Source organism: Grampus griseus (assembly GCF_964374135.1).
Source record: "Grampus griseus genome assembly, chromosome: 20".
NCBI classification, from domain to species: Eukaryota; Metazoa; Chordata; class Mammalia; order Artiodactyla; family Delphinidae; genus Grampus; species Grampus griseus.
This window is the reverse complement of record NC_139014.1, coordinates 5,384,606-5,399,154: the sequence shown is the minus strand read 5'-3', so window position 1 is coordinate 5,399,154 and position 14,549 is coordinate 5,384,606. Positions and strand designations below refer to the sequence as shown.

General features: G+C 50.8%; 1 protein-coding gene across 7 annotated transcripts; it reads right to left on the bottom strand.

The window, feature by feature from the left end:
- Positions 1–893: 893 nt before the first annotated feature.
- Positions 894–14,057, bottom strand: COG1 (component of oligomeric golgi complex 1; the record flags this gene model as incomplete). 7 transcript variants are annotated; one of them, XM_082678350.1, is made up of 15 exons in its annotated part: positions 13,731–14,057; positions 10,767–11,011; positions 10,450–10,631; positions 10,134–10,304; positions 7,717–7,873; positions 6,855–7,065; positions 5,688–6,479; positions 5,006–5,152; positions 4,375–4,536; positions 3,409–3,536; positions 2,829–2,937; positions 2,272–2,381; positions 2,113–2,191; positions 1,817–1,877; positions 903–1,645 (listed from the first exon to the last, which is right to left on the bottom strand). In XM_082678350.1, the coding sequence occupies exons 1-14, from the start codon at positions 14,043–14,045 to the stop codon at positions 1,818–1,820; spliced, it is 2,868 nt and encodes a 955-aa protein (XP_082534476.1). In that variant the 5' UTR covers positions 14,046–14,057. The 7 variants fall into 7 exon arrangements, with proteins under 7 accessions (XP_082534475.1, XP_082534476.1, XP_082534479.1 ...); XM_082678353.1 differs by lacking the exon at positions 1,817–1,877 and having other exon boundaries at positions 903–1,040; positions 1,611–1,645; XM_082678355.1 differs by lacking the exon at positions 1,817–1,877 and having other exon boundaries at positions 942–1,040; positions 1,611–1,648.
- Positions 14,058–14,549: the final 492 nt, after the last annotated feature.

Sequence of the window (14,549 nt, the reverse complement as noted above, 5' to 3'; positions counted from 1 at the left end):
GCGATTTCAAAGGGGCTTTGAAGCAGTTTTTTATAGGATTCTTTCGAGGGTGGGTATGAAATCCAGGGCAAGTCAACAGCAGGAGGAAATCTCATCTGCGTGTTGAATCCATAGTTTGTCCAAGTCAGACTGATTTCCAGATCTGTCACTTAGAAATTCTACTTTCTGTAAAAAGGCCTTTTCATTTTGCGGGATCTTCAATTTTTTAAATTCAATAAACTAGTAAAGAGTATCTACTTTCCATGAAAAAACCTAAGTTTTTTTCCAAAACATAGAAAGCTTGATTCAGTCTTGCACTGAAATTGCCATGCTACCTCTTAGTATGTAGGTGTCCTGTTGAAAGTACTCTGTCCTCTGTGACAGGAGAACCACCAGATTGCAGTCAGACTGTATGATAAAGTCAGCACCTGCCCTGATAACCGTCCTCTCTCTGTTATATATTTGTATTTCCAGAGAGAAGGTCTCTCAGACCCTTGGATCCCCAGATAAACTTGTTACCGTTATTCCTCCAGAGCCTACATCTCAGACTTAGAAAACACTGCTCAGTTCGGACAGTCAAGGAATACGTAAATGACTTTGTCTTATTCACAGACTTGTCCAGCAGCAGCCTGTGTGTGCTCTCTGATAATCCCGCCTTGTAGTGTCGAGAATTAAGGCGCTGGTGAAGGCTGACACAGTGTAAGCTCTCTGAACTGGTGTCTGAAGTCACAAGTGTTGTGAAACTATTGGACAAGGATTCACTTTATGCTTAAAGTAACCCCCAACGGGAACCAGGGGGCCCCATTCCACCACGGCAACTGGAAAGACTGGTGTGGCTTAGAAATGAATGAGCAGAGGCACTTCTAAAAGAAATAATGCAGGGGTATTTATTTAGAGAGACGGATTGTCCTGTGTCACTTGGTCATACTAGAGAGCCACCCTAGTTTGAACAGTGAGGGCGCAGACGAGTCTTCCTCCTCGGCGACAAGCTGTCTGAACAAGGAGCCGGCGTGCGTCGGGTCATCTGCTCGGGAGAGTGCCGGGGGGACAGCAGCCTGCCGCTGTACGTAGAGGAAAGTGCCTTAGCGTCCACTGGACCCCCGGCCTGCTCGCCCTCCACTCCGCTTGGGGTCCACACGGCACACACAGCACATCTGAGAAGCACGGACAGCTCTGAAGGGGACTCTGCTCTTAGGCCAGATTGGGGAAGGACACGGGAGCCCGAGATTCTAGCGCGTGACGGAAGTAAAATCTGAAGCTGAGCACTGTGGGAAGAGGGCGGACGTGTACCTTCCCCCCACGGTCTGTTCCGCTCATGCGGGCAGAGCTGAAAGGTCGGTTACGGGAAGCAGAAACCGAGGGTTGTGAGGGAAAGGCACAGCACAGGCCTGGGCTTACAGAGTGGGAGGCTTGTGCAAAAGCTTTTTTTTTCCCACTACCATCTCCCAAGTTTTAAAACCAGATGTTTGACGGAGGATTTTGGATCTTACTGGGTTTGATGGCAGGGAATATGGAAAGGATACCTGGCGAATATTTTGTCTAATCAGAAAGCAAACAAGGATTAAATGCTGGAAGGAGGCAAGCTGTTGGAGCTCTCAGACACATGCGTACACAACACACTTCAGAAATACCCAGGAGGACTCCCGCAGGCTTAACGGATGGCAGCCTACTGAAACAAAACGTGTGTTAACAAGAACATGTAAACTTGAGAAAGCGCATTTCCTTGTACTTCCCACCCGACTAAAAGAAATGAGAGGTGAAACCATCACTGGAACAAAGCAATTGTTTTTCCAAATAAGTACAGTCGTAGTGCAGGGTTAGCAGTTAACTCTCTTACCCTATTCAACACAAGCAGCGTTCTCCATCCCGTCCTGCACATTTGCTACAGCCTTGGCAGCCTGAGATACATTTCTATTATGAGGCTAGTTGATAGTGTCAGTGGGCATCTCCTAAAACCTCTTATTAGCTCAAGCGAGTAACACCGTGTACTTCTATATTGCGCCGCCATTAAAAGCAGCACTAGTGCATCCTGTCATCTGGTTCTTTATTGGTTACTGAAAGGGGAGCTGACGGGTGGTTTGATGGGAGACGGGGCAGGATCGATGGGGCTGAACCTCTCGTCTGCGCACTAACCTGGGCTCTGGTTTCGATGCTTCTGCCGGCTGATTTGGCCTTTCGAGGGCTTGTCATGCTCAGTGGAAGAAGTCCAAACCTCCAAGACAAGAGGAGGGCATTTCAGTAGAAGGACCAGGAAGCTTTGGGGCCCCAGCAGGAACCACTCAGAATCATTACCTGATCTGACTTGATGCTAGTGGCAGTACGTTATGGGCTTCCTGGGAGCTGAACGTACTGCTTCTGGGGGTGAAGTGATTCTCTGTAGCCGTCACCAATCCAAAGAGAACCTACCAGACGAGAGACGGGGCACAGTAACAGGCTGGGTGTTGGTACTGTCCGCTTAAAAGGAAATTCTGTCAGGAATCAGTCACTACTTTGTTTCTAGCCATCCTTTTGGGGAAATGCTCTTTTGAGCGTGTTCGTGCTCCACGATTACTTTTATCGCTGCCCACAGGTCAGAACCTCCCCGTCCAATGGCTCTTTGTATTCCTCTCTCTGAGGCCTGGATAAAACCTGAATAGTCCTTATTCACAACTAAAGGGGTCATCCCGGGGTTGCCTCAGCCCTGAGGTTTGATCTAATCCTCTTTTCGGCCCCTGTAACAACTCAGCTCTGTGTCTTAGCCCCTCTCCCCACTGTGTCCTGGAGCATTGTGTGTTGGGCAGGTCTGTGCTGTAATCTGAGCCCGTGGCGCTGCGTTCACGTTCACGGTGAGCATGTTCTCCCCGGCTTACAGAAGTCCGCTGCACCAGGCGGTTGAGGTTGCCGTGGAGGTGCGGTGTGAAAACGTCCAGGTCAAACGGGTCAATGAGCGCTTCAAGGTAGTCAGCCACTTTCTCAACTCTGCAAAAAGGATCAAGTGGGTCATTCTCCACGTTTTGTAGGACAGAAACCAATCTTTGGGTGTCGTAATGCTAGACAAGCCCTGGAACTGGGTCTGTTCTCCTTAACTGCTGGCTTAGCCCCACTTGTCACTGATCGTCGAGCTTAAATGATCCTCAGGAGGTTTCACCAGATGGGATGTCTAAGTCCAGTCCACGACTTCCCCAGGTTGTTTCTGGGGAGGGTACCGGAGGTTCAGATTACACCCAACAGTTGGTAGGCTGACTCAGAAGAGAGGCATGAGATTCCACATACTACACTTGACTGTGGAATCTATCCAGCAGGTGGTCGTTCTTTCTCTTGCTGGGAACATGAGCCCTTACTGTTGAAAACAAACACAACTAATGGGCAACGTGAGGCTAACGCCAGTGGCTTCCCAGAAAAGGGCTGTGCAGGTTTGGGAGAGATGCACGGGAGGGCGAGCATACCTACCTGGGGTCCTGTTTGCTGCGGCCACTCTTCAACTCTTCACCCTTGGTCGTCAGAACGATGTTGAGATAACGCAGATCGTAAAGCAGCTGCAGTGCCCGATTCTGGGTCATTGGAAATGCACCTTCTTTCTGCAAATGAATTTCCCGTCCCCACCCATTAAGGGAGATGACTTGTTATCTGAGAATAAACAGCTTCAGGGTTTGGCTGCGTTTCAGCTGGTTATTTCAGAAGCTTTTTATACTCAGAAGGCCAGTTTAATCTCATAACAATAACAAAAATAAGTTATGTTAGATACCTGGTCTTAAAACGAAAAACCTAATGGCCGGGAAGAGACCCGGCCCTTAAAAAAAGGTCTCAGGTGCTGTAGACAGTCATTTTAAAAGAAAAAAGCTCCTGGCACGAAGGAGAGGCCTTTTGAGGAAGCTCAGGGGAGAAGACTTAATATGAACTCCTTCGCAAGTCAGGAGTTGGTCCTGTCTTAAAAACGTTAGTAATGCAATGGGAGTGCGCGCCAAAGGCAGAGGGCCGCAGAGCAGTAAGGGAGGAGGGCTGGGCGACAGGAGCCCCCACCGCGGGTGTGCTGGGCTTTGCTACTGTTCCTGAGCCTTCACACTACCCCCCACCCCCCCAAGCAGCGCACGTGACCCCGCTGCATCCTGAGGAAACAGGTTAATGATCTGCCCAAAGCCTGCAGTGACCACGTGGCAGTGCTGGGCTTGGAAAGCAGGTCTTTTTAAAAAACTTTGAGGCTTTCGTCCTCGCCACTGGTACGGAACTGCCTTTTCAGTGATGACCAGCTTGACCCTTGGGAATGGGTGTGATTGAAGTCGAGGAGCTGGAAGCCACTACCGATTAGATAGCCCGGGGCAAGTGGTCCTTATCACCTGGAATCCTGGGTGTGAAGCGCCCAAACGCAAGAAAAAGCTACAGTTTTTGTTTTTAATGGGAAAAAATTCACACACCTACCTTCACCTGTTTTTCTTCTGAGAGTTTCTCATAGGCAGCTACTACTTGAACCAGACAGCTTTTCAGCATCTCCTGCAGTGTCACCTTGGGCAAGGCATGGCCTCCAACCCGATTAATTTCCTGGCATAAGCTCAACAGGAAGGACTGTACATACCAGGACGGCTAAAAGAACAAAGGAATGTCCAGTTGCCAACTTGCCCCAATGCAGCGAGACGGGCTAAGAGTGGATTCATTTACCCTACCTAGGCTTATACGCCAGGACCTTGACCCCTGCAGTCGGCCCCTCTCCGAGCAGAGACCCGTGAACAGATACAAGTGACGGCTGCTGTCATTCCCTTGGTGGCCTGGCACCGTGTTTTCCATTGATGTTTCCACTTTAGGGTGAGTGGTTCTCTAATTAGCACAGAGTCTGTGCTGCAAAAGGCAAGACTCATGAACTGACTCCTCGAACAGTCTCCTATTTACTCGGCCCTACGCCCTCTTTGCTCCCAGAGTAGAAAGCTACACGTCTTACTTGCAGCCCTTCCTCAGAAGCTGTATGCTGAATGATTATTTCTCAAGTCTCGGTCCTTTCCACAGAGCAGGTTTTCCCCTTCCCAGTGGCGGGCCCCTCGTGGCGGCCCTTACGTACCTGGACGGGCAGTCGGATCTTGGACGTGACGCTGCTGCCAGACTCCGCTTCCTCCTGGATTTCTAGTTCATCCCAACTGGTGGCCGTGGCCAGGACTGAGCCAGCATCATCTAAAAGTAATGACTGGGTGAATCCATGAGCCAAAACCTGGTAACAGAAAGCAGATATCCACATGGGCCACTCAGATCCTTTGTGGGGTTTGTTTCAAACTACTCGAGCCATCTTGAGACCAGCTTCTGCTGCTTGCACTGTGTGCGGGATGGTGAGTGGCACACCTCACTTTTCTTCTAACTGCTGATGCCAGCGACGGGGATTTCGTTGCCAACTACCCTACAGACGTCAGGGGCCACCTCTTAAGACACCAGTGGAGATGATGACATTTAGGTTGAAGAGCAGAAAACAGATACCCTTGTCCAGGGAGAAAGTCTTTCATTCTCATCAGATGGAAGGAAAAAAATCCAGGGTTTCTGTCTATAAAATGTAGGCTAAAACGAATAGAAAAGTTTTTACATTTGAGCTATCTGGCAGAGATAAATGAAAATAACTGTGTGAAATAAGAATTGTTATTCCCTTACTATTGAAAGGCCTTATTGAGCTTGGCCAGCCTGGACTATGACAAAAAGGGGACAGAAATGGGGACTGCCTTGCGGGCACAGAAGGAATACGTTTACGTGTCACTCACTTTCACAACCGCCGAGCTCCAGACCCTGTAGCCCATCACGCTCTGCTGTAGGAGGAGCTCCTTCACTTCCTGCCACTTGGCCTGCATGGGAACTATTTCCTGAGTTTTCCCCTTCCCCTGTTTTTTCAGAGCTCTCGAATCCCTTGCTGGTTTCTCGGTGCTCCCTGACTTTCCCAAGATGCACTGCTTCAGGTGGGGACACAGTTCTCCCAGTGACTGGCAGAGTCTGGCCATGAAAAGGACCGAGTGTAGCTTGACCCCGTCGAGAGCGTCCTGCTGCCCTTGTATAGCCTGCTGGATGCGCTGCAGCTCCGCCTGGACGCAGTCCGTGATGTGCCTGACGCAGGCCGTGGAGTGCATCTGCAGCATCTCCTGCACGGTCCCCGCGTCTGCGTATCTGTCAAAGGCACAGTTCCTGGCTTGCGCGGGAGAGACGTCCTTGGGGGGTGACGGGTCGCCAGAGGGAAGGTAAGCCAGGAGGTCCTCCAGTTTCACCTTCAGTTTCGAATCTAGGGCAGAACAGAAGCTCTGTACACAAGGGCTAACGGCTTGTGCTTTCATGGAGAGCCCACTGCCCGGAAATTGAGCCCGGTTTGACACGCTGACCCAGGCAGCGTCGGGAGGCAGGTCGCTGGGACTCTCGGACCAGAGGAAGAGAGCCATGTTATGCTCGAAGTGGATGTGCTTATTTGAAGTGGAGCTGCTGGCGCTACTTTCAAGTTCCCGCAAGGCTGAAATGAGGAGCTCTTTGGAACTACTGGAGATGGAGTCAAAGCCTTCTTTTGTCAGAGTCTGAAAGTAAAGGAGAGAAGAGTTCTTCAAATCCCAGTTCTTTCCAGGAAATCTCAAAACCAGAGCACTAACTGGCAATCTATCCCAACATCCAGTGTTCTCCGCCACGCTCAGGAAGATGGCATGGTGGTGGCAGAGAACAATGTCATCACTGATGGACGTGGACATGTTCCCAACCACCCGACAGACGCCTGGCCTCTTTTTCAGCACCAGAATCCGTTCATCTTTATGGCTCATTATCCAGAAGAGTCAGCCCTGGAGTAGGTCGGCAGGGAAAGAATATACTTAGGAAGTGGTGGGAATCTCCCCAGATAATCAAAAGATCACACCGGGACTGGCCACCGAACAGCTGGACCACGCGATTTCCCACCTCACCTGCAGTCGGTCCAGGAACAGCTGCTGCATCAAGTCCTCCCAGAACAGGAGAGGCCTGTCCAGAAGCCGCCGACATATCACATCCCAGCTGTGATGGATCGACTCATTGGCAAGTAACTCCCACGTGGCGTCCCGGATCGCCGCGAGACCCTTCATGCTCGTCACGTACATAAGCAGGTTGCTGATCCCATTTTTAATGTCTTCATTACACCTGCAACAAAATCATTTTTCTTGGGCTTCATTAGTTTCGTGGTTTTCACACCTTTATTAAGAAAAATAGCTGGACTCCACTTGAAAACCTCTTACCTGGGTCCTACTATGTAAATATCTATTATGTATCAGAGTGTTTATAAATATATAAACACTTCAAGGAGTCTGGGATTAACATGTTCACACTACTATACATGACACAGGTAAACAAGAACCTACTGTACTGCATAGGGAACTATACTCAACGTCATGTAACAACCTATAATGGAAAACAATTTGAGAAAGAATATATATGTGTATGTATAACTGAATCACTTTACTGTATGCTTGAAACTAACACAATATTGTAAATTAACTACACCTCAATTAAAAAAAACAAACACACACAACACTGCACTAAATAAAAGCACAGGAGTGGCAGAACTCTAACATAAAGAGGGTCTAAAATCCTCTACGTCACGTGTTGAAAGACAAATTCCCTCTTGGCTCTCCCAGCAGGGGCTAAGCGCCGTGAGCACAGTGAGAGACGGCTGAGGTGGGGCTGGCCTGGCCCAGAGCACCAGCCATATGGCCAGGGCTCTCCCTCCTTCCTGTGGTCACAGGCGAGGCTGGGTGGGTCCTGTCCCCCGCCAGGAAAGCTCTGGCTACTTACATGTGGATCCACTTCTGCAGTGTGTCTTTCAGGTACTCCTGGCTGATGGGACGCGCAAGCGTGCGGAGAGCTGGCTGGAACTCGACGACGGATGCGGGCAGGTGTTTGAACCAGCTGCACAGCTTCATGCCCTCCTGCAGGACACCAATGCTCTTTCCTAGGGAGAGGGCCAAGGGACAGGTCATCGGGACCATCCTTTGAACAGCAAATTAATAAAGGACCTGGAAGGAATTTCCAAAAATCATCCAATCTTCCTCTGGGCAGCCGGACTAGACCCCTGAAATAGGGGGAAAAAGGAAGCACAGAGTATGTCCAGGCCTCCCCTCATCAGGCAGGGAGTGTGGCAGCTTCCCTCCAACTCTGCCATCCTATTGGTTGACAAGGCAAAGGACAGAGAGGAAAGGAATGGGGGAAAAAAGAGAAAGGAGGAAAATGAGGGCTATGTAATGCTTGGCATTTTAAAAGTAGAACTTCCGTTGAAAGTTCTTCCGTTGGGAGAACTTCCGTTGAAAGATAAAGTAAGCCAGAAATGAGACTGTTTAATACACATCTCTGTCTGAAAATGACCTCTGGGCTGTCACCACATTCTGCTCGTTTCCCTTCTACCTTTGGCCGTGCCGCCTCCGTCTGACCTCTGAGTTCTGGAGTTTCCTGAGGCTCAGTCCTCTGTCATCCCCTCCCCTTACTGACGTCATCCGCCCCAAGGCCTCAAACAACAGCCACTGCAGATGCAGCGTGTGTGTCGCCCCAGCCAGACCACTCACTGCTCTCTTCTGGACCCACGGTTGCCTCTCCACTCCACGTTCCCACTCCAAGGTCTCAGCTGTCTCCAAGGCAACATTTTCAAAAGTAAACTCAGCAGCAGCCCTTTCAAACCAACTCCTTGTCGAACCCTCCTACACTGTCAGTGGGAACGTAAATCGGTGCAGCCACCATGGAGAGCAGTGTGCAGGTTCCTTAAAAAACTAAAAATAGACTTGTCATATGATCCAGCAATCCCACTCCTGGGCATATATCCAGAAAAGACGAAGACTCTAATTTGAAAAGACGCACGCACCCCAATGTTCACTGCAGCACTATTTACCACAGCCAAGACATGAAAGCAACCTAAATGTCCGTGGACAGATGAATGGATAAAGAAGATGTGGTGCATATATGCGAAGGAATATTACTCAGCCATAAAAAAGAACAAAATAATGCCATTTGCAGCAACATGGATGGACCTAGAAATTGTCATACTGAGTGAAGTAAGTCAGACACAGAAAGACAAATGTCATATATCACTTATATGTGGAATCTAAAAAGAAGGGTACAAATGAATTTATTTACAAAACAGAAGTAGAGTCACAGATGTAGAAAACAAACTTATGGTTACCAGGGGATAAGTGGGAGGAGGGATAAATGAGGAGTTTGGGATTAGCAGATACAAACTACTATATATAAAACAGATAAACAACAAGGTCCTACTGTACAGCACAGAGAACTATATTCAGTATCTTGTAATAAACTATAATGGAAAAGAACCCTAAAAAGAATATATAACTGAATCACTTTGTTACACACCAGGAACTAACACTGTAAATCAACTATACTTCAATAACGAAACAAAACAAAAAACTCCTTTCTAGTAAACTTGGACCCCTTCCTTCCACACCCTCTGCAGCCAATCCCTCACCAAATTGTCTGCTAAACACATGTCCGAGTTGCCCAATCAGCTCCATCTCTGCTGCCCCCATCGTCTGTCACCTGGTCACGGTGAGCTCTCAGCATCCACTCCAGCCCCAGGGGGAACCACTGGCACATAAAAGCCAAACGCATTTAATTCCAATTGGGACAAATCCTGCCAAATAAAAGTACAGGGTGCACGGGAACATATAACAGGAGGACAACCAAGCCTGGAAGGTCCTAGAAGGCTATTCACTGCTCTGTTCACACAGCGCTGTATTCTCTGGTCCCAAATGATAAACTGGCCACATGTCTTCTCATGCTACTCCTCCCCTCACCCACCTCCCCTCAGCTTCCCCTGCTTTTTTTCAGTTCCTCATATACTAACATCCTCCTTGCCTCAGGACCTTTGCACCTCCTCTTTCTTTTGCCTGGAACCCTCTTCTTTGCCTGACTAACTCTTACTCAACCTTCAGGTTTCACTTTAAATATCCTGTCCCCAAGGAAGTCTCCGGCCTTGGTCCCTCCATTCAATGCTACCAAGTCAAGTTGTACTCTGCCTTTATAGCAATGACCAATATTGATATGAAGCAGATATCTGCATATCCACTAGACTCTGACCTCCAGGAAAGTGGGTCTGTATCTGTCCAATTCACTGCTGTATCCCCAGAGCCCAGCACAGTAGCGGGCAGATGGCAGATGCTCAGGAAATGAATGAACCAGAAAATAAAAGCGGTTGGCTCAGAGCTCACCAGTAGGATGCTGGCCTGTGATGTTGTCCAGAGTAGAGAGGAGCATGCCACATGGCAGGGAGGGATCTGGCAGCAGACCTTCCGGTAAAGTGTAGAAAAGAGCATGAGCTTGGTTCAAAGTGGTGGCCAGCAACTCCACTAATGAGCAAATCTGAGACTTGACACCAGCACCTACGAGAAGAAGCCATCCTCTTTTAACAATTTGCCTTCAGTAAAGTTAGAAGCAGAGAACGCTGTGGAAGCTTCGGCCTCCCTCAGCTTGTTCTGCTCCATCCCCGGGTTTACGGCCCAAACCGTGGAGAGCAGCCACACCCACCGTGGTGCTGCTGGTTGAGCAGTTTCTGAATAGCTGCCTTTCTGGCCAACAGGAAGTCCGCTAGGGCTTGGCGCGGAGAACTCTCTTCTAAGAGCATCACAGAGCACAGGGCCTCGGCCACGGCTTGGTCGGCCACGGCTTGGCATGTAAGCAGCATCTTGCTCTCATGCAGGATGGCTGACCTAGAGAGAGGATGACAGAGGTCATGGGGAGCTTTTTACATCTTGGGAGAAGAACCCCAGTACATCAGGAAAGGAGACACCCTCCATAAAATTGGAGGGGGGGAGTATGGCCATCACCAGAGCAGGTCTTTTTACCGGAAGTGGCTGGCCGCCGCCAGCTGCTGGCTGAGTATAGGGAATCGGGAGAGGACAGGGCTGTATCGGGAACTAGAAGGATCCAGCTGGAGCAGCTTGTGAAGGTGGCAGCAGAGCAGGTAGAGCTGTGTGGCGTGGAGATACTCAGAGGCCTCCATGGAGCTCCAGATCTTCTCAGGAATTTCTAGCAGTAGCTTGATCTGGGCAGCCATGCTGTAGAACTTCTCCTGGGACGGCTGCTGTGGCTGCGGGGAAAAGCACAGAGCTAAGTCAGGGCAAAAAAAGCAAGGTCAGCGTGGGGCCGGCTAGGGGAGAAGTATGGGGCTATCTGGGGGGTACAAAGCTTCCCCGAAGCCAGATTCAATGCCGCTCAGCAAGGCACCAAGGTTCGTGTGGCAGAATTACTGGAGTCAAGCTTTTCCTTCCGGTTGCACCTTTGCTCCATCCCATGCAGGGGCAAACCGAATCTGGTCATCGCACAGACAGGGTATCAGGGAGCCGATGCTCCGCCCCTCGAGTGAGCTCTCCCCTTCCCTTGCTTGGCGCTCGGCCTCCCTACGTTCTCTCCTGCTGCTCTGAATGCATTGTGGGCTTCTCTGCTGGCTGCTTCTCTTCGCCAACCTTCCACCAGATCTTCACGTTCCACTCACCTCGGTCTGTCCTCTTCCTTCACGATTCTCCTCCCTGAAGCGCCAGCTCCAGGCAGATCACCACCGTATCTTGTAGTCCCCCCGCTGCCCTGAATTCCCATCGAGCCTTTTCTGCCGCTGCCAGACATCTCCCCTTGGAACTTTCGCTGCTATTCTATAATCAGTATATCTAAAACTAAACTCATCTCCCTATACCAAAAATTTTAGCCATCTGACCTCCCTCAACATCTTCACATATACCATCACTCTGTCCCCAGATCCCAGGAAATTCAGGTCCTTCTGATGGTTCTGTCGACATCTCTACGACCTAGGTTTCTGCTACCACTTCCATGATTCTACTGTGAGTCATCATCATCTCACACTTCGATGAATCCAAAAACATTTCGCTTGCTCTGTGTTCATTCTCTGTCCCCTCCAACCTATGCTTTTCCTTTGCTGTCAAGTCAACCTTCTTCACAGGCCATTTAGATCATATCTTTGCTCAGTTCTAAAAGGCTCCTTGCTGCCTAGTATCTTAGCCTGGTGGTCAAGGGTCTCCTGTCCTTCCACTGCTTTCTTCCAGGGACCTATTCTTTTTTAAAAAATATTTATTTGTCTGTGCCGGGTCTTAGCTGTGGCACACGGGATCTTAGTTGCGGCACGCGGGATCTAGTTCCCTCACCAGGGATCGAACCCAGGCCCCCTGCATTGGGAGCACGGAGTCTTAACCCGTGTTTAAGACAGGACCACCAGGGAAGTCCCTCTAGGGACCCTTGAATCCATTGGTTCTCATGTGTGGGGAGGAAGAGGATTTCATCCCCCAGGGAACACGTGGCAATCTCTGGAGACATTTCTGATTACCACAGTGGGGGACAGGAGTGCTACTGGCATCTAGTGGGAAGAAGCCAGGGATGCTTCTAAACATCCCACGATGCCCTGGATAAGCATCTCCGACAAGGAATGATCCAGTTCAAAATGTCAACGGCACCAAGGTTGACCAATCGTGCTTTAATCAAATTGATACTTGGTTTTAATTGTCTTTACATACTCCAGACCCCCTATTCCAAATCTCATCTATCCTAAACGCCTCTCCTAACTGAGAAGGACCCAAGCCTGAAGTGACTTCCTTCAGAATTCTTATGGTAAATGTACACAATTATTCTGGGAATCAATCACCCATTATCCTAAAATGTCTTCTTCTGCTATTCTAAATTGGTTACATTTTTCTCATCAACTTTCCATGGATTTAATTTCTCAACTAGATTGTAAGCTCCTTTAGAGCAGAATTCTGATTCTTTGTGCCTTGAACACAGAAGGCGCTCAAATTTTTGTGGCTTTGACTGAGAATAAATAAGATATAACAGGAATAAAAATAAATGTTTCCAAAAATAAGCCAGCACAAATTAGCTTAGGAAGGGATGAAGTCTCTCATTTCAGAAGTTAGCGAAGAATTTCCAATCTTCTATGGTTCTATCGTGTGAGCCCAGCCTAATGACCTGCATTTTTCTAAAACCCAGACTGTATTAAAAAGCTCCAAACTGGACCTAAACTGTACTTTTGCAATTTCTTCTTCCACGTGGCTGCAAGGATCTTCTCCCAGGTTTAAGGACAAGTGTCTACCTTTCTCACTCTCCGCACCCTTTCACTTTGCCACCCTAAGTCATCGTTCTTTAGGAGCACGAAAGGCTGCTCCACTTTTAGGATCAGCATTTTTCCACGCTGGGTCTCATCATTAGCGTCTGGGGCGGGCGGCAGGGGGGAACACTTCGGATCACCTGATTAGAAAAACCTGAGTTCCTTAAAATGAAAATGTTCCGCTATTAAAAGACGAGAGCTGGATGGGCTGGTTACTAGCCTCCAACGACTCCCACAGAGGGGAGCAGAGCTCTTTGGGGCCGTGGGAGTTATTCTTGGGAATGGGGTGGGGGCGGGGCTGGGAGGAAGATTGGGAGGAAGGAACGACTTGGGGGGAAGGTGTCAACACGGGAGAACTCTGTTCCAGCAACAATGTCAGGAGACGTGATACAGGGAACGAGTTGAACAGTCTAGCGAGAGACCCCTGGCGTCTCCATCTCAGGTGGGAAGACAAGCCCGGCGACCCCACGGGTGCGGTGAGGGGGGCGAGGCCCGCAAGCGCGGGAAGGCCCCCGAGGAGACGGCCGAGGGACCGTGGAGAACGGGTCAGCAGCAAGGGAAGGACCGCGGGCGTCCCCCCAGGAGCCGAGCGCAAGGGGTGGCGGGAGCTCTTCCTGAGGCAGGTGAGGCCCAGCCAGGGGCGCCGACCGACCCGCGGGGGTGGGAGCGGCCGGGCCGGGGGCGGGGGCCCGGGGCTGACCTGCGGGTCCCGCGGCGGCCGGGGCGCGGCCGAGCCGGCCTGGCGGAGGCGGGAGCAGTACTGGTCGGTGGCCTTCACGGCGCCCACCAGCCCCTCGGCGCAGCGGCGCATCTGGCCGATGGTGTCGGCCGCCTCGATCAAGTCGCGGTACCGCTCGCCCACCATCTGCCGCAGCTCCTCCTTCTTGTGCTCAATCTCGGCCCGAACCTGGCGCTCCAGCCCGCGAATCTCCTCCGCGCCATGGCTCTCGAAAAGCGCCGCGGGGTCCCTAAGATCCAGCCGCTTCAGAGCGGGGGAGGCGGCCGCGGCTGCCATGATGGACTCGTCAGCCGCCCAACAGGTTACTTCCGCCCGGGGGGCGCCGCCCGGCGGCCATCTTGGTTGGGGGCGGAAGCGCTTCCGGCCCGCTGAGGGCCATGCTTGTTCGGGGGCTGCCGAGGGGCGGGACCGCCGATGGGCGGCACTTTTTTAAAAGGAAACTGTGTGGTGGTTGATTCGCGAAGGCTGGCGGTTCCTCTGCGGGTCCAGCCTCTAGTGGATTTGAAGCCCCTCCCAGCGCGGGTGGAGCCTTCCCAAGTTGGAGGTAATTATAACCAAGCGCCCGCGGTCTGATTGAAACGCCTTCTCGGGATGCTCGGGTCCCTTGCTAGGTCTATCGCGGCCCCGGGACAGGGGTCCTTCTCCTGAGACGGCGCAGTTGCACTCTCGGCCGGTCCCCTTCGCCTAGGCTCCCTCGGCCGCCCCTGTGTCCTGGGCGGGCTGGGGAGCCGGGTGGGCGCGCAATGCTGACCGTAGGTGCTGGACCCTCACCCCTGGCTC